The sequence below is a fragment of the Oncorhynchus gorbuscha genome, linkage group LG04, assembly GCF_021184085.1.
Source record: "Oncorhynchus gorbuscha isolate QuinsamMale2020 ecotype Even-year linkage group LG04, OgorEven_v1.0, whole genome shotgun sequence".
In the NCBI taxonomy this organism is placed as follows: Eukaryota; Metazoa; Chordata; class Actinopteri; order Salmoniformes; family Salmonidae; genus Oncorhynchus; species Oncorhynchus gorbuscha.
In genome coordinates, this window is record NC_060176.1 from 30,300,397 (window position 1) to 30,318,929 (window position 18,533).

Here is an 18,533-nt window from a genome sequence, read left to right on the forward strand (position 1 = left end):
TCCGTCCTCCTCTCCCTCGTGACCCGGAAACCGATAAGTGGTGGCCATATGTAGGAGTGTCAATTCATTAATAGTTGAACAGAGGAGTATGCGCCTCTCCTTGATGGCCTTTTCCACCTGAGGATACTTAAGTGAATCCTAGCGGGGAAAGTGTTGTAATCCGCCACACCCTCTTTGAATCAGCTGTTGTTTTCACGTAGGATGAACGTATGCACACCATAAAAAAAAATACTCCAGTAATTTTTTTTTTGTCAATAAAATGTCAGTCACTAGCTCTCCTGTTTTTACTACCTTATGCATTTTTGGGTTTCCTCTGTAAATGTAATTTGCCTGAATACGCGCTGCTGTAGGAGAGTCATTTCATGAATTTGTTTCCACGTTTCCTCTCTTCCCCTCCTCAGGTCAAAGGTAATCGAGGAGAGGACGCAAGGAACTGAGCGAATCCAATCGAGATTCTCACAATGGCTTGACAGGTGAAAACAGTAAGGTAGGACTCATCATTAGGCTGGCTTTCACCTGGTCAGTTCTTTCAAACCAGTACAATGAAGGAAGGGGGGGGACATATTTGTTTTTTACGAGAAAGCCAAGTTAGAAATGGAGTTCACAGTAACTCAGCATATGGCATGTGCTACTCCTCCCCTCTCTTTCACTCTCATTCGCTCACCTCCTGTCTCGTCAGGACTCTGGAAGAGTCCCTCCTCCTGGGCGGGAGGCTCCTCATACGTCTGCTCGGCAGAGGGCCGTGAGATGGGCTCTGCCTCGTACAGATCTTCCCCATTCTCCGCTGCTGCAGGATCCTCGTACACAACAGAGTCCTGACACAGCCAGCAGAGGGAGACACACAGTCAGATAACAGCTCCTAACCCCTGGGTCAATTCAAAAACCCTGGGTCAATACTCAGACATGATTCAAACCGTTTTAGAAACTTCAGTGTTTTCTATCCAAATCTACTAATAATATGCATATCTTATATTCTTGGCATGAGTAGCAGGAAGTTGAAATAGGGCACACTATTTATCCAAAAGTGAAAAATGCTGCCCCCTATACCTTAAGAAGTTAATTAACTATGCATTTTTGGGACTTCACCTTATTTTTCTTCCTCTATGAAAATATCACAGAAAGCATGGCAAGGAAGGAAGGAAAGTTAAAGTCACAAAGTAAAAGCGAGAAGAGGACTGCAGCATTGGAATAAGTCAGACCATCCTTGTTCACGCCAATGTCACTTCACTTCAAGGACTGAGTCATCCATTTTTGAAGGATGTACTCATCCATATTTTACTCAGCAACATAACTCCTAGCAAAAAAGTGATGCGCATGTTGGCATGTTAAGCAAACAGGCATTTGTGGCAGTGCAGTGATTGGTGGAACCGGTTGTCATTCACCTGGTAAACTGGGTCGGCGGCTGCAGGTAGACACAAAGGTGAGGCTTGCTGGGCAGGAGGGGTAGGGCTAATGGTGGGGATGGTCTCAGAAGCCGGGGAGGCAGGCTTGGCCTTGGCTGTCTCCTCTATCTTGCGCCGCGCCTCGTCTTGCTCCTGCTTCTCTTTGGCCTGGCGGCGGGTTCTCTCCCCCTCCGCCCGTTTCTTGTCCTCCTCCTCATTCTGCTTGGCGATGTTCTCGAAGCGGGCCTTGATGCTGCCCGTGCTGCTGCCGGCTAGGGAGGGATGACACAGGGAGGGCAGATCATAATCAAACCAGTGGTTCAAGTTCATATTCTGCAATGATCTTGACAAACATATCACACATATACACACACGCTGATTAGACCGTAGACTGGTTAGGCGCCGACAGATGGCCGCCTCGCTTCGCGTTCCTATTACAAAATGAAAACCAGCCCCGTCACGGACCAGGATGTCTTGCTACCCAGGCAGACTAAATAACTTTTTTGCTCGCTTTGAAGACAATACAGTGCCACTGACACGGCCTGCAACCAAAACATGCAGCCTCTCCTTCACTGCAGCCGAGGTGAGTAGAACATTTAAACGTGTTAACCCTCGCAAGGCTGCAGGCCCAGACGGCATCCCCAGCCGCGCCCTCAGAGCATGCGCAGACCAGCTGGCTGGTGTGTTTACGGACATATTCAATCAATCCCTATCCCAGTCTGCTGTTCCCACATGCTTCAAGAGGGCCAACCATGTTCCTGTTCCCAAGAAAGCTAAGGTAACTGAGCTAAATGACTACCGCCCCGTAGCACTCACTAGCGTCATCATGAAGTGCTTTGAGAGACTAATCAAGGACCATATAACCTCCACCCTACACCCACTCCAATTTGCTTACCGCCCAAATAGGTCCACAGACGATGCAATCTCAACCACACTGCCCTAACCCATCTGGACAAGAGGAATACCTATGTGAGAATGCTGTTCATCTACTACAGCTCAGCATGTAACACCATAGTACCCTCCAAGCTCGTCATCAAGCTCGAGACCCTGGGTTTCGACCCCGCCCTGTGCAACTGGGTACTGGACTTCCTGATGGGCCGCCCCCAGGTGGTGAGGGTAAGCAACAACATCTCCACCCCGCTTATCCTCAACACTGGGGCCCCACAAGGGTGCGTTCTGAGCCCTCTCCTGTACTCCCTGTTCACCCACGACTGCGTGGCCACGCACGCCTCCAACTCAATCATCAAGTTTACGGACGACACAACAGTGGTAGGCTTGATTACCAACAACGACGAGACGGCCTACAGGTAGGAGGTGAGGGCCCTCGGAGTGTGGTGTCAGGAAAATAACCTCACACTCAACGTCAACAAAACTAAGGAGATGATTGTGGACTTCAGGAAACAGCAGAGGGAACACCCCCCTATCCACATCGATGGGACAGTAGTGGAGAGGGTAGTAAAGTTAAGTTCCTCGGTGTACACATCACAGAAACTGAATTGGTCCACCCACACAGACAGCATCGTGAAGAAGGCGCAGCAGCGCCTCTTCAACCTCAGGAGGCTGAAGAAATTTGGCTTGTCACCAAAAGCACTCAAACTTCTACAGATGCACAATCGAGAGCATCCTGGCGGGCTGTATCACCGCCTGGTACGGCAACTGCTCCGCCCACAACCGTAAGGCTTGATTACTTGTTGGTTATTACTGCATTGTCGGAACTGGAAGCACAAGCATTTCGCTACACTCGCATTAACATCTGCTAACCATGTGTATGTGACAAATAACATTTGATTTGATTTGATTTTGTGTTTACTTACCAGTTTCCACAGGCTTGGTCCTCTGGTAGGCAGGTCTTGGTTTCTCCACATCCTCAAAGTTACCTGCACTCTGCCATTCAAACGAGAGGGAGGAGAGTAACTATACACAATAGATGAGAAATCCCCAGTCTTCAGATATTAGGTATAGAGACAACATACCTTATCCATTCTGTCCGTCTGGATGCCAAACTTTCCTCCAAACCCATGGGAGTAGTCTGTAAACAGCAGAGAATAAATAGTTAGTATGCCTTTTATTCACAGGTTCAAGTGATAGTTCACGTGTAAAGTTATTTTTTTTTTTGGAGGGGGGGCATCGCTTAAATTTAAGAAAGTGATAAAGTAAACCTGTGAAAAGGGGATCAAATAAAATGAAGAAAAAACAAAAACTTAGAATGGAGGAAAGGTAGCGTTGGGCAATACATTGTGTATTTGTTGGTATCGTGAAACAGTGCACGGATAGTATTTGCCAGTTGTCAGTATTCCACAATATTCACACTACCTCTCTCTTCTGCCAGAATCTGTAGCCATTGTTGCCTACTTGGGTTTATGTTAACATAACCCCTATTCAGAAATGTTACCATACAATAGGAATGTCCAAAAGGAATGTATTTATATGCATTTATAATACTAATTATATCCTAGGATCCTACAAGTTTGTGTTCTATCTATATACTTTTTTATGTATGTGGACACCCCTTCAAATGAGTTGATTCAGCTATTTCAGCCACACTCATTGCTGACAACTGTATAAAATCAAGCAAACAGTCATGGAATCTCCATAGACAAATATTGTCCACAGAATGGCCTTACTGAAGAGGTCAGTGACTTTCAACATGGTGCATTCATAGGATGACACCTTCCCAACAAGTCAGTTCGTCACATTTCTGCCCTGCTAGAGCTGCCCCGGTCAACTGTAAGTGCTGTTATTGTGAAGTTGAAACGTCTAGGAGCAACAACAGCTCGGCCGCAAAGTGGTATGCCACACAAGCTCACAGAACGGGACCGCCGAGTGCTGCAGCGCATAGTACATAAAAATCGTCTGTCCTCAGCTGCAACACTCACTTCAGAGTTCCAAACTGCCTCTGGGAGCAACGTCAGCATAGGTACTGTTCATCTGGAGCTTCATGAAATGGGTTTTCATGGCCGAGCAGCCCACACAAGCCTAAAATCACCATACGCAATGCCAACTGACGGCTGGAGTGGTGTAAAGTTCACCGTCATTGGATTTTGGATCAGTGGAAACCCGTTCTCTGGAGAGATGAATCACGCTTCACCATCTGGCAATCCGACAGATGAATCTGGGTTTTGGCGGATGCCAGGAGAACGCTACATGCCCCAATGCATAGTGCCAAATGTAACATTTGGTAGAGGAGGAATAATGGTCTAGGGCTGTTTTTCATGGTTCGGGCTAGGCCCCTTAGTTCCAGTGAAGGGAAATCTTAACAGTACAGCATACAAATTACATTCTAGACAATTATGTGCTTCAACTTGGCAGCAACAATTTGGGGAAGGTCCATGGCCGTTCCAGCATGACAATGCCCCCGTGCACAAAACGAGGTCCATTCAGAAATCGTTTGTCGAGATCGGTGTGGAAGAACTTGACTGGCCTGCACAGAGCCCTGACCTCAACCCCATTGAACACTTTTGGGATGAATTGGAATGCCGACTGCAAAATAGGCCTAATCACCCAACATCAGTGCCCGACCTAACTAATGCTCGTGGCAAAACAGAAGCAAATCCTAGCAGCAATGTTCCAACATATTGTGGAAAGCCGTCCCAGAAGTGTAGAGGCTGATATAGCAGCAAATGGGGTGACCAACTCCATATTAATGACCATGATTTTGGAAAATTGATATTGGACAAGAAGGTGTCCTTATACTTTAAGTCAAGTAGTGTGTGTTTAACTATGCATGTGTATACGTATTTATGTGCATATGTATGTCTGCCTGTCTATGTACAGTACCAGTGAAAAAAGTTGACAATCATTCAAGGGTTTTTCTTTATTTTTAAAATTTTCTACATAGTAGAATAATAGTGAAGACGTCAAAACTATGGAGAGAAAAAAACTGCTTTTCACACTTCGCATTCTCTCAACCAACTTCATGAGGAATGCTTTTCCTACAGACATCAAATCAAAATGTTATTGGTCACATACTCGCAATAACATCTGCTAACCATGTGTGTAGCGAAATGATTATGAAGGAGTTCCCACATACGCTGAGCACTTGTTGGCTGTTTTTACTTTCTTCATGGTCCAACTCATCCCAAACCATCTTAATTGGGTTGAGGTCGGGCGATTGTGGAAGCCAGGTCATCTGATGCAGCACTACATCGCTCTCTTTCTTGGTCAAATGGCCCTTACACGGCTTGGAGGTGTGTTGGGTCATTGTCATGCTGAAAAACAAATAATCCCATTTAGCACAGACAAGATGGGATGGCATATCACTGCAGAATGCCTTGAATTCTAGATAAATCACAAACAATGTCACCAGCAAAGCACCCCCACACCTCCATGCTTCACGGTGGGAACCACATATGGCGAGCATCCGTTCACCTACGCTGCGTCTCAAAGACTTCCGGCGCCGACAGAGATGGCCGCCTCGCTTCGCGTTCCTAGGAAACTATGCAGTTTTTGTTTTTTTACGTGTTATTTCTTACATTGGTACCCCAGGTCATCTTAGGTTTCATTATATACAGTCAAGAAGAAATACTGAATATAAGAGCAGCGTCAACTCACCATCAGTACGACCAAGAATATGACTTTCCCGAAGCGGATCCTGTGTTCGGCCTTTCACCCAGGACAACGGAATGGATCCCAGCCGGCGGCTCAAAACAACGACTTCGTAAAAGAGGGAAACGAAGCGGTCTTCTGGTCAGACTCCGGAGACGGGCACATCGCGCACCACTCCCTAGCATACTTCTCGCCAATGTCCAGTCTCTTGACAACAAGGTTGATGAAATTCGAGCAAGGGTAGCATTCCAGAGGGACATCAGAGACTAACGTTTTTTGCTTCACGGAAACATGGCTCACTCGAGAGACGCTATCGGAGTTGGTGCGGCCAGCTGGTTTCTCCACGCATTGCGCCGACAGAAACAAACATCTTTCTGGTAAGAAGAGGGGGGGCGTATGCTTTATGGTTAACAAGATGTGGTGTGGTCACAACAACATACAGGAACTCAGGTCCTTCTGTTCACCTGATTTAGAATTCCTCACAATCAAATGTCGACCGCATTATCTACCAAGGGAATTCTCTTCGATTATAATCACAGCCGTATATATTCCCCCCCAAGCAGACACATCGATGGCTCTGAACAAACTTTATTTGACTCTTTGCAAACTGGAAACCACATATCCTGAGGCTGCATTCATTGTAGCTGGGGATTTTAACAAGGCTAATCAGAAAACAAGACTCCCTAAATTGTATCAGCATATCGATTGCGCAACCAGGGCTGGTAAAACCTTGGATCATTGCTATTCTAACTTCCGCGACGCATATAAGGCCCTCCCCCGCCCTCCTTTCGGAAAAGCTGACCACGACTCCATTTTGTTGCTCCCTGCCTACAGACAGAAGCTAAAACAAGAAGCTCCTGCGCTGAGGTCTGTTCAACGATGGTCCGACCAATCTGATTCCACGCTCCAAGACTGCTTCCATCACGTGGACTGGGATATGTTTCGTATTGCATCAAACAACAACATTGACGAATACGCTGATTCGGTGTGCGAGTTCATTAGAATGTGCGTTGAAGATGTCATTCCCATAGCAACGATTAAAACATTCCCAAACCAGATACCGTGGATTGATGGCAGCATTCGCGTGAAACTGAAAGCGCGAACCACTGCTTTTAAATCAGGGCAAGGTGACCAGAAACATGACCGAATACAAACAGTGTAGCTATTCCCTCTGCAACGCAATCAAACAAGCAAAGCGTCAGTATAGAGACAAAGTAGAATCTCAATTCAACGGCTCAGACACAAGAGGTATGTGGCAGGGTCTACAGTCAATCACGGTTACAAAATGAAAACCAGCCCCGTCATGGACCAGGATGTCTTGCTCCCAGGCAGACTAAATAACTTTTTTTGCCAGCTTCGAGGACAATACAGTGCTACTGACACGGCCCGCAACCAAAACATGCGGACTCTCCTTCACTGCAGCCGAGGTGAGTAAAACATTTAAACGTGTTAAACCTCGCAAGGCTGCAGGCCCAGACTGCATCCCCAGCCGCGCCCTGAGAGCATGCGCAGACCAGCTGGCTGGTGTGTTTACGGACATATTCAATCAATCCTTATCCCAGTCTGCTGTTCCCACATGCTTCAAGAGGGCCACCATTGTTCCTGTTACCAAGAAAGCTAAGGTAACTGAGCTAAACGACTACCGCCCCGTAGCACTCACTTCCTTCATCATGAAGTGCTTTGAGAGACTAGTCAAGGACCATATCACCTCCACCCTACCTGACACCCTACACCCACTCCAATTTGCTTAACGCCCAAATAGGTCCACAGACGATGCAATCTCAACCACACTGCCCTAACCCATCTGGACAAGAGGAATACCTATGTGAGACTGCTGTTCATCTACTACAGCTCAGCATGTAACACCATAGTACCCTCCAAACTCGTCATCAAGCTCGAGACCCTGGGTCTCGACCCCGCCCTGTGCAACTGGATACTGGACTTCCTGACGGGCCGACCCCAGGTGGTGAGGGTTGGTAACAACATCTCCACCCCGCTGATCCTCAACACTGGGGCCCCACAAGGGTGCGTTCTGAGCCCTCTCCTGTACTCCCTGTTCACCCACAACTGCGTGGCCACGCACGCCTCCAACTCAATCATCAAGTTTGCGGACGACACTACAGCGGTAGGCTTGATTACCAACAACGGCGAGACGGCCTACAGGGAGGAGGTGAGGGCCCTCGGAGTGTGGTGTCAGGAAAATAACCTCACACTCAACGTCAACAAAACTAAGGAGATGATTGTGGACTTCAGGAAACAGCAGAGGGAATACCCCCCTACCCACATCGATGGAACAGTAGTGGAGAGGGTAGTAAGTTAAGTTCCTCGGCGTACACATCACAGAAACTGAATTGGTCCACCCACACAGACAGCATCGTGAAGAAGGCGCAGCAGCGCCTCTTCAACCTCAGGAGGCTGAAGAAATTTGGCTTGTCACCAAAAGCACTCAAACTTCTACAGATGCACAATCGAGAGCATGCTGTCGGGCTGTATCACCGCCTGGTACGGCAACTGCTCCATCTACAACCATAAGGCTCTCCAGAGGGTAGTGAGGTCTGCACAGCGCATCACCGGGGGCAAACTACCTGCCCTCCAGGACACCTACACCACCCGATGTCACAGGAAGGCCATAAAGATCATCAAGGACAACAACCACCCGAGCCACTGCCTGTTCACCCTGCCATCATCCAGAAGGCGAGGTCAGTATAGGTGCATCAAAGCTGGGACCGAGAGACTGAAAAACAGCTTCAATCTCATGGCCATCAGACTGTTAAACAGCCACCACTAACATGAGTGGCTGCTGCCAACACACTGACTAAACTCCAGCCACTTTAATAATGGGAATTGATGTAAAATATATCACTAGCCACTTTAAACAATGCTACTTAATATAATGTTTACATACCCTACATTATTCATCTCATATGTATACATATATACTGTACTCTATATCATCTACTGCATCTTTATGTAATATATGTATCACTAGCCACTTTAACTATGCCACTGTTTACATACTCATCTCATATGTATATACACTGTACTCGATACCATCTACTGCATCTTACCTATGCCGCTCTGTACCGTCACTCATTCATATATCTTTATGTACATATTCTTTATCCCTTTACACGTGTGTATAAGGTAGTAGTTTTGGAATTGTTAGGTTAGATTACTCGTTGGTTATTACTGCATTGTCGGAACTAGAAGCACATGCATTTCGCTACACTCACATTAACATCTGCTAACCATGTGCATGTGACAAATACATTTGATTTGATTTGAAAGACACGGCGGTTGGAACCAAAAATCTCAAATTTGGACTAATCAGACCAAAGGACAGATTTCCCCCGGTATAATGCCCTTTGCTCGTGTTTCATGGCACAAGCAAGTCTCTTCTCATTATTGGTGTCCTTTAGTAGTGGTTTCTTTGCAGCAATTCGACAATGAAGGCCTAATTTACGCAGTCTCCTCTGAACAGTTGATATTGAGATGTGTCTGTTACTTGAAATCTGAAGCATTTATTTGGGCTGCCATTCCATAGATTGGTAACTCTAATGAACTTATCCTCTGCAGCAGTGGTAACTCGGTCTTCCTTTCTTGTGGCGGTCCTTATGAGAGCCAGTTTCACAGCGCTTGATGGTTTTTGCGACTGCACTTGAAGAAACGTTCAAAGTTCTTGAAATGTTAGGCATTGACTGACCTTCATGTCTTAAAGTAATGATGGACTGTCATTTCTCTTTGCTCATTTGAGCCTTCTTGCCATAATATGGACTTGGTCTTTTACCAAATAGGGCCATCTTCTGTATATCACCCCTATCTTGTCAGAACACAACTGATTGGCTCAAAAGCATTAAGGAAAAAAAAAATACACAAATTAACTTAACACCTGTAAATTGAAATGCATTCCAGGTGACTACCTCATGAAGCTGGAGAATGCCAAGAGTGTGCAAAGCTGTCAAGGGCAAAGGGTGGCTACTTTGAAGAATCTCAAATATAAAATATATTTTGATTTGTTTAACAGTTTTTGGTTACTACATGATTCCATGTGTCATTTCATAGTTTTGATGTTATTCTACAATGTAGAAAATAGCAAAAAATTAAGAAAAACCCTGGAATGAATAGGTCCAAACTGGTACTATATATTATTGCAATTGGTGATTAATTTCTATTTTGTCAATATCGTCCGGCCCTGGGGGTAGGTTTGCACAGTAGGGGTGATGTTTTGAAGGGGGACTAGGATGAGTAAAGGGCAAAGGCGCTTTAGACATTCCAAAACAGTGCTATGGCAAAAGGAAGGAGAGTAAACTTTGGAAAGAAAACGAGAGATGGTGTGTTCTGTGCCTTGCTGAGACTCGTGCTTGGCCAGCCTCTCCTTGTGCTCATAACCCAGGGCACATTGGTCTTGCTTCTCCACCTCTACCCCATACTGCCCTCCGAACCCACACTTATAGTCTGAAACAATACACAAACATATATACACACAGATACATATATACACATTATACACTGCTCAAAAAAATAAAGGGAACACTAAAATAACACATCCTAGATCTGAATGAATGAAATATTCTTATTAAATACTTTTTTCTTTACATAGTTGAATGTGCTGACAACAAAAATCACACAAAAATGTATCAACCCATGGAGGTCTGGATTTGGAGTCACACTCAAAATTAAAGTGGAAAACCACAATACAGGCTGATCCCACTTTGATGTAATGTCCTTAAAACAAGTCAAAATTAGGCTCAGTAGTGTGTGCGGACTCCACGTGCCTGTATGACTTCCCTACAACACCTGGGCATGCTCCTGATGAGGTGGCGGATGGTCTCCTGAGGGATCTCCTCCCAGACCTGGACTAAAGCATCCGCCAACTCCTGGACAGTCTGGCGTTGGTGGATGGAGCGAGACATGATGTCCCAGATGTGCTCAATTGGATTCAGGTCTGGGGAATGGGCGGTCCATAGCATCAATGCCTTCCTCTTGCAGGAACTCCTGACACACTCCAGCCACATGAGGTCTAGCATTGTCTTGCATTAGGAGGAACCCAGGGTCAGCCGCACCAGCATATGGTCTCACAAGGGGTCTGAGGATCTCATCTCAGTACCTAATGGCAGTCAGGCGAACTCTGGCGAGCACATGGAGGGCTGTGCGGCCCCCCAAAGAAATGCCACCCCACACCATGACTGACCCACCGCCAAACCGGTCATGCTGGAGGATGTTTCAGGCCGCAGAACGTTCTCCGCGGCGTCTCCAGACTGTCACATGGGCTCAGTGTGAACCTGCTTTCATCTGTGAAGAGCACAGGGCGCCAGTGGCGAATTTGCCAATCTTGGTGTTCTCTGGCAAATTGGGCTGTAAGCACAACCCCCACCTGTGGACGTCGGGCCCTCCCCTCATACCACCCTCATGGAGTCTGTTTCTGACCGTTTGAGCAGACACATGCACATTTGTGGCCTGCTGGAAGTCATTTTGCAGGGCCCTGGCAGTGCTCCTCCTTGCACAAAGGCGGAGATAGCGGTCCTGCTGCTGGGTTGTTGCCCTCCTACGGCCTCCTCCACGTCTCCTGATGTACTGGCCTGTCTCCTGGTAGCACCTCCATGCTCTGGACACTACGCTGACAGACACAGAAACATTCTTGCCACATCTCAGATTGATGTGCCATCCTGGATGAGCTGCACTACCTGAGCCACTTGTGTGGGTTGTAGACTGTCTCATGCTACCACTAGAGTGAAAGCACCGCCAGCATTCAAAAGTGACCAAAACATCAGCCAGGAAGCATAGGAACTGAGAAGTGGTCTGTGGTCCCCACCTGCAGAACCACTCCTTTATTGGGGGTGTCTTGTTAAATGCCTATAATTTCCACCTGTTGTCTATTCCATTTGCACAACGGCATGTCAAATTTATTGTCAATCAGTGTTGCTTCCTAAGTGGAAAGTTTGATTTCACAGAAGTGTGATTGACTTGGAGTTACACTGTGTGTGTGTGTGTGTGTGTGTGTGTGTGTGTGTGTGTGTGTGTGTGTGTGTGTGTGTGTGTGTGTGTGTGTGTGTGTGTGTGTGTGTGTGTGTGTGTGTGTGTGTGTGTGTGTGTGTATACACACACATCCAAGATGGCATAGCAGTGCAGATGTTTGTTGTTCTCCCGTTTTAAATATATACGAAAAATAACAAATTTAAACTCTTTCTATTTTTTTTAATGAAAATATACCTTCCGGCAAACTGCCTCACCCAATGTGATACTGATCTGCTATTTTTTGACCTTATAGCCAGAACCTCCATCAGAAGCTAGCCATTAGGAGCTAACCAGCTAATTAGCAACTAGCTATTTAGTAATTGTTAGCCACTGCTAGAGGCCTTCACCTTAAGCAGACATCAGCCGCTTTTAGCCTGGATAACACTTGCCAGCCTGCTCAGCGCGTTATCAACCCTGAGCATATCGAACTGTTTTTCTCCACGACAACACAATAGCCCCAGCCTGCTAAAAAAAAAAATATTTACGCAGTGTCTCCAGCTTGCTAGCATAGTAATGACTACCTAGCGGCTTCCCTGTTTCATCTATTGCTGTTCACTGGACCCTATGATCACTTGGCTATATAGCTGATGCCTGCTGGACTGTTCATTAATCATGGTACTCCATTTTGTTTATCTGTCGGCCCCAGCCCCGAACTCAGACCCTATGTGTAGTTAACTGACCCTCTGCCCATTCATTGCCATTTTACCTGTTGTTGCGGTCTTAGCTGATTAGCTATTGTTGTCTTAGCTAGCTCTCCCAATCAACACCTGTGATTGCTTTATGCCTCGCTTTATGTCTCTCTCTAATGTCAATATGCGTTTTATGCCGTTGTCTAGGATAGTTATCGTTTTAGTTCACTGAGGAGCCCCTTGTCCCACTCAACATGCCACAGAGACCTCTTTTGTCCCACCTCTAACACATGCAGTGACCTCACTCAGCATAACTAGTGCATCCAGAGATGCAACCTCTCTTATGGTCACTCAATGCCAAGGTTACCTCCACTGTATCTGCACCCTACCATACCAGTCTATACATTATGCCCTAAATATATCCTACCACGCCCAGAAATCTGCTCCACGCCATGCGTGTCCCTAGGCACTCTCATTTGTTGAATTCTGTAACCGTAAAAGCCTTGTTAAGCATGTTAACATCAGAAGCCTCCTCCCTAAGTTGGTTTTACTCACTGCTCTAGCACACTCTGTCAACCCTGATGTCCTTGCCGTGTCTAAATCCTGGCTTAGGAAGGCCACCAAAAATTCTGAGATTTCCATCCCAAAATACAACGTTTTCCATCACGATAGAACTGCCAAAGTGGGAGGAGTTGCAATCTAGCACAGAGAAAGACCATGAAAATATGACAGAACTTTGCAGGCTATGCCCAAACAGTTCGAGCTTTCAATTTAAAAAATGCATCTCTCCAGAAATAAGTCTCTCACTGTTGCAGCCTGTTATAGACCCCCAATCTTCAATAAGCATGCCCCTTTCAAAAAATGTAGAACTAATAAACAGATATATCCCTTGCCTCACTCCAGACCTGACTGCCCTCGACCAGCACAAAAACATCCTGTGGCGGACTGCACTAGCATCAAATAGTCCCCGCGATATGCAACAAGTCAGGAACCAATACACGCAATCAGGTAGGAAAGCAGGGGCTAGCTTTTTCAAACAGAAATTTGCATCCTGTAGTTATAACTCCAAAAAGTTTTGGGACACCGTAAAGTCCATGGAGAATAAGAGCACCTCCTCCCAGCCGCCCACTGCACTGAGGCTAGGAAACACTGTCACCACCGATAAATCCACTATAATCTAGAATTTCAATAAGCACTTCTCTACGGCTGGCCATGCTTTCCCCCTGGCTACCCAAACCCCAGCCAACAGCTCCGCACCCCCCCCCCCAGATACTTTCCCAAGCCTCCCCAGCTTCTCCTTCACACAAATCCAGATAGCTGATGTTCTGAAAGAGCTGCAAAACCTGGACAAATCAGCAGGGCTAGACAATCTGGACCCTGTCCTTCTAAAATTAACCACCGCTATTGTTACAACCCCAATTACCAGTCTGTTCAACCTCTCATATCGTCCGAGATCCCTAAAGATTGGAAAGCTGCCTCGGTCATTCCCCTCATCAAAGGGGATGACACTCCAGACCCAAACTGTTACAGACCTATATCCATCCTGCTCTGCCTTTCTAAAGTCCTTGAAAGCCAAGTTAACAAACAGATCACTGACCATTTCGAATCCCACCGTACCTTCTCCGCCGTGCAATCCTGTTTCCGAGCTGGTCACAGGTGCACCTCAGCCACGCTCAAGGCACTAAATGATATCATAACAGCCATCGGTAAAAGACAGTACTGTGCAGCCGTATTCATCGACCTGGCCAAGGCATTCGACTCTGTCAATTACCGCATTATTATCAGCAAACTCAACAGCCGTGGCTTCTCAAATGGCTGCCTCGGCTGGTTCAGCAACTACTTCTCAGATAGAGTTCAGTGTGTCAAATCGAAGGGCCTATTGTTCGGACCTCTGGCAGTCTCTATGGGGGTACCACAGGGTTAAATTCTCGGGCCGACTCTTTCTCTGTATATATCAATAATGTCACTCTTGCTGCGGGTGACTCCCTGATCCACCTTTACGCAGCCAATACCATTCTGTATACATATGGCCCTTCTTTGGACACTTAACAAACCTCCAAACAAGCTTCAATGCCATACAACACTCCTTCCATACAACACTCCAACACTCCTTAAAACTAGAGGTCGACCGATTAAAATCGGAATGGCCGATTAATTAGGGCTGATTTCAAGTTTTCATAACAATCGGAAATCGGTATTCTTAAATAAAATTTTAAAAATGAATACCTTTATTTAACGAGGCAAGTTAGTTAAGAACACATTCTTATTTTCAATGACGGCCTAGGAACGGTGGGTTAACTGTCTTGTTCAGGGGCAGAAGACAGATTTTCACCTTGTCAGTTCAGGGGATCCGATCTTGCAACCTTACAGTTAACTAGTCCAACGCTAACAACCTGCCTCTCTCTCGTTGCACTCCACAAGGAGACTGCCTGTTACGCGAATGCAGTAAGCCAAGCTAAGTTGCGAGCAAGCATTAAACTTATCTTATAAAAAACAATAAAAATCACTAGATAACTACACATGGTTGATGATATTACTAGATATTATCTAGCGTGTCCTGCGTTGCATATAATCTGACTGAGCATACAAGCATACAAGTATCTAAGTATCTGACTGAGCGGTGGTAGGCAGAAGCAAGCGTGTAAACATTCATTCAAACAGCACTTTCATGTGTTTTGCCAGCAGCTCTTCATTGTGCATCAAGCATTGCACTGTTTATGACTTCAAGCCTATCAACTCCCGAGATGAGGGTGGTGTAACCGAAGTGAAATGGCTAGCTAGTTAGTGCGCGCTAATAGCATTTCAAACGTCACTCGCTCTGAGCCTTCTAGTAGTTGTTCCCCTTGCTCTGCATGGGTAACGCTGCTTCGATGGTGGCTGTTGTCGTTGTGTTGCTGGTTCGAGCGAGGAGAGGGACGGAAGCTATACTAATACACTGGCAATACTAAAGTGCCTATAAGAACATCCAATAGTCAAAGGTTAATGAAATACAAATGGTAGAGGGAAATAGTCCTAGAATTCATATAATAACTACAACCTAAAACTTTTTACCTGGGAATATTGCTTTATATATATAGCTTTCATATGTTCTCAGGTTCTGAGTAAGGAACTGAAAGGTTAGCTTTCTTCCAATTTGTTTTTGCATTATTTAAACCAAATTGAACACGTTTCATTATTTACTTGAGGCCAAATTGATTTTATTGATTTAATATATTTAGTTAAAATAAGATTTAATTCAGTATTGTTGTAATTGTCATTATTACAAATAAATAAATACATAAAATAAAGATTATTTATTTTAAAATAATAATAATTTAAAATCGGCAGATTAATCGATATCGGCTTTTTGGGTCATCCAATAATCGGTCGACCTCTACTTAAAACGCAGGTAAAACTAAATGCATGCTATTCAACCGATCGCTGCCCGCACCCACCTGCCCGCCCGACCAGCATCACTACTCTGGACGGTTCTGACTTAGGTATTTGTTTTTGTCCACATATTCTAAGTGTCTGGCTAAACTGTAAACTCTCCTTCCAGACTCATATTAAACACCTCCAATCCAAAATTAAATCTAGAGTCGGCTTCCTATTTTGCAACAAAGCCCCCTTCACTCACACTGCCAAACATACCCTCATAAAACTGACTATCCTACTGATCCTCGACTTCACCGATGTCATTTACAAAATAGCCTCCAACACTACTCAGCAAACTGGATGCAGTCGATCACAGTGCCATCAGTTGTCACCAAAGCCCCATATACCACCCACCGCTGCGACCTACATGCTCTCGTTGGCTGGCCCTCGCTACATATTCGTCGCCAGACCCACTGGCTCCAGGTCATCTATAAGTATTTGCTAGGTAAAGCTCCACCTTATCTCAGCTCACTGGTCACCATAACAACACCCACCCATAGCACACACTCCAGCAGGTATATCTCACTGGTCATCCCCAAAGCCAACACCTCCTTTGGCCGTAATTCCTTCCAGTTCTCTGCTGCCAATGACAGGAACGAATTGCAAAAATCACTGAAGCTGGAGACTCATATCCCCCTCACTAACTTTAAGCATCAGCTATCTGAGCTATCTGATCCTCTGGTCTAATGAAACAAAAATTTAACTATTTGGCCATAATGACCATTGTCATGTTGGTGCTTTGCTGCAGGAGGGACTGGGGCACTTCACAAAATAGATGGCATCATGAGGAAAGGAAAATGATGTGGATATATTGAAACAACATCTCACGATATCAGACAGGAAGTTAAAGCTTGGTCGCAAATAGGTCTTCCAAATGGACAACATCCCCAAGCATAATTCTAAAGCTGTGGCTTAAAATGGCTTAAGGACAACAAAGTCAAGGTATTGGAATGGCCATCACAAAGCCCTGACCTTAATCCTATAGAAAATTTACACAGGCCTGAGTGCGGCAGGACCCAACACACAAAGACGTATGCGCACACACATAGCGATACTGCGTTACTACAAACATTATATAAAAGCACACACACATACAGAATTACAGTACATAACACAAATGAAAAACTTTATCAACAACTTAAACCAAAAGAACCAAGGTGCTATGCACATCCAGTAAATCCAGCCTGAGCACTAGACTGATCAGTCCTCCTTACATCTAGCTCTATCTGTTCTCACTTCCTCTATTATAAGCCTGTGGCCGATGCCATGCCACCAAACAAAGGAAGTACTTTAACCTCATTGACTCAATAGTAAAACCACAAAATGACCACAATTATAAAAAGTGAGTGTTGGGTGGGTTAGGATGTGTACACAATTCCTGTGTGCGTTTTCCTGCTAAGGCTAGGTGGAATAAAATGCATGTCAAACACAGGTACCTTTCTGCGACTCGTGGAGCTGCAGTTTCTCCTGGTGGTCCCATCCCAATGCTGACTTGTCCTGTCTGTCCGTCTGCACACCAAACTTGCCACCAAAGCCCTTCACGTAATCTTTCAGGGGCACAGAGAATATTAGCATTTTTCCTAAAGTGCACAGTAGGTAGGCCCAAATTGGACAATTCCAATGGCTGATTGGCATGAAGTACAATACCGGAAAACATACTTGATACAAATCTACTCTACAAAATGGCTACGGTGTAGGCCCTCTGACATGTGTCCCAGAGCCACCATCTCAACCATTGTGTGATCAACACCTGGGCTGTAAACACAGTATAGGTAACAATGGAAGGTCACCTTTCCCTCCCTCTGATACCCTCAGCCTGGGATTGTGTAACCAGGAGGAAAAGCTAATGATAAGGCAACATGTTTCCAGGCCTTTGGGAGAGCTTGAAAACAAGATCCTACAAGCAGAACTATTTAGCTACTAGGATATTTGGGGCACTGTAGGAGAGAGAGAAACAAGTCTGATCAGAGCTGAAGGGGGTGTATAGTACATACTTGTCAGATATCTACGACCCCACACTGTCTTGCCTCAGCCCACTTGTTACACAGGCACAATAGGGGGGGAAAAGTGTGTGTGTGTGCTTAAGGCTTCGGGGGGTACACCATGCATACCGTGTACTGGGGTATTTGGAAAAAGCCACAGGATGGTTTTTCAATGTCATTGAATCTATATGTTTTAATAAATATGAACATTTGTAGCTAATTTAATACCTGTGGTCAACTTATGCAATAAGCAAGGAGATAAAGATACATTTCTTTCTTCATTTTCACATCATTATGAAGCTTACCAGTAGTCCTGAAGTCACATGGTGTTTGTTTACAAGCACAGAACAAGATCAGAGCCTTGTTGAGGCACTCACCGTTGTGCAGCATGCTCCAGGTGATTTAATTACAGTGAGGAATTCCTAACTAAATGTTTGCCAGCTAGAAATGTTATAACTATTAAGTTAACTGTATAAATGTGCTAAATGCTCTGCAGTTGTGCATTGAATGTGATAATTTAGCTATTTGGCTAACTTCCTCCAAAATCAAGCAGTCACTTGGTAACA

General features: G+C 45.3%; 1 protein-coding gene across 3 annotated transcripts in view; it reads right to left on the reverse strand.

Annotated features, from left to right (window-relative positions):
• LOC124033954 (src substrate cortactin-like) overlaps positions 1–18,533 on the reverse strand; it is a 28,339-nt gene that overhangs the window by 2,300 nt on the left and 7,506 nt on the right. For all 3 annotated transcript variants that reach the window (XM_046346496.1, XM_046346494.1, XM_046346495.1), the window contains 5 exons: positions 17,422–17,532; positions 3,356–3,411; positions 3,197–3,266; positions 1,383–1,654; positions 665–815 (listed from right to left, as the gene is read on the reverse strand). In XM_046346496.1, coding sequence (XP_046202452.1) covers positions 665–815; positions 1,383–1,654; positions 3,197–3,266; positions 3,356–3,411; positions 17,422–17,532 — 660 coding nt within the window. The remainder of the gene's footprint in view (positions 1–664; positions 816–1,382; positions 1,655–3,196; positions 3,267–3,355; positions 3,412–17,421; positions 17,533–18,533) is intronic.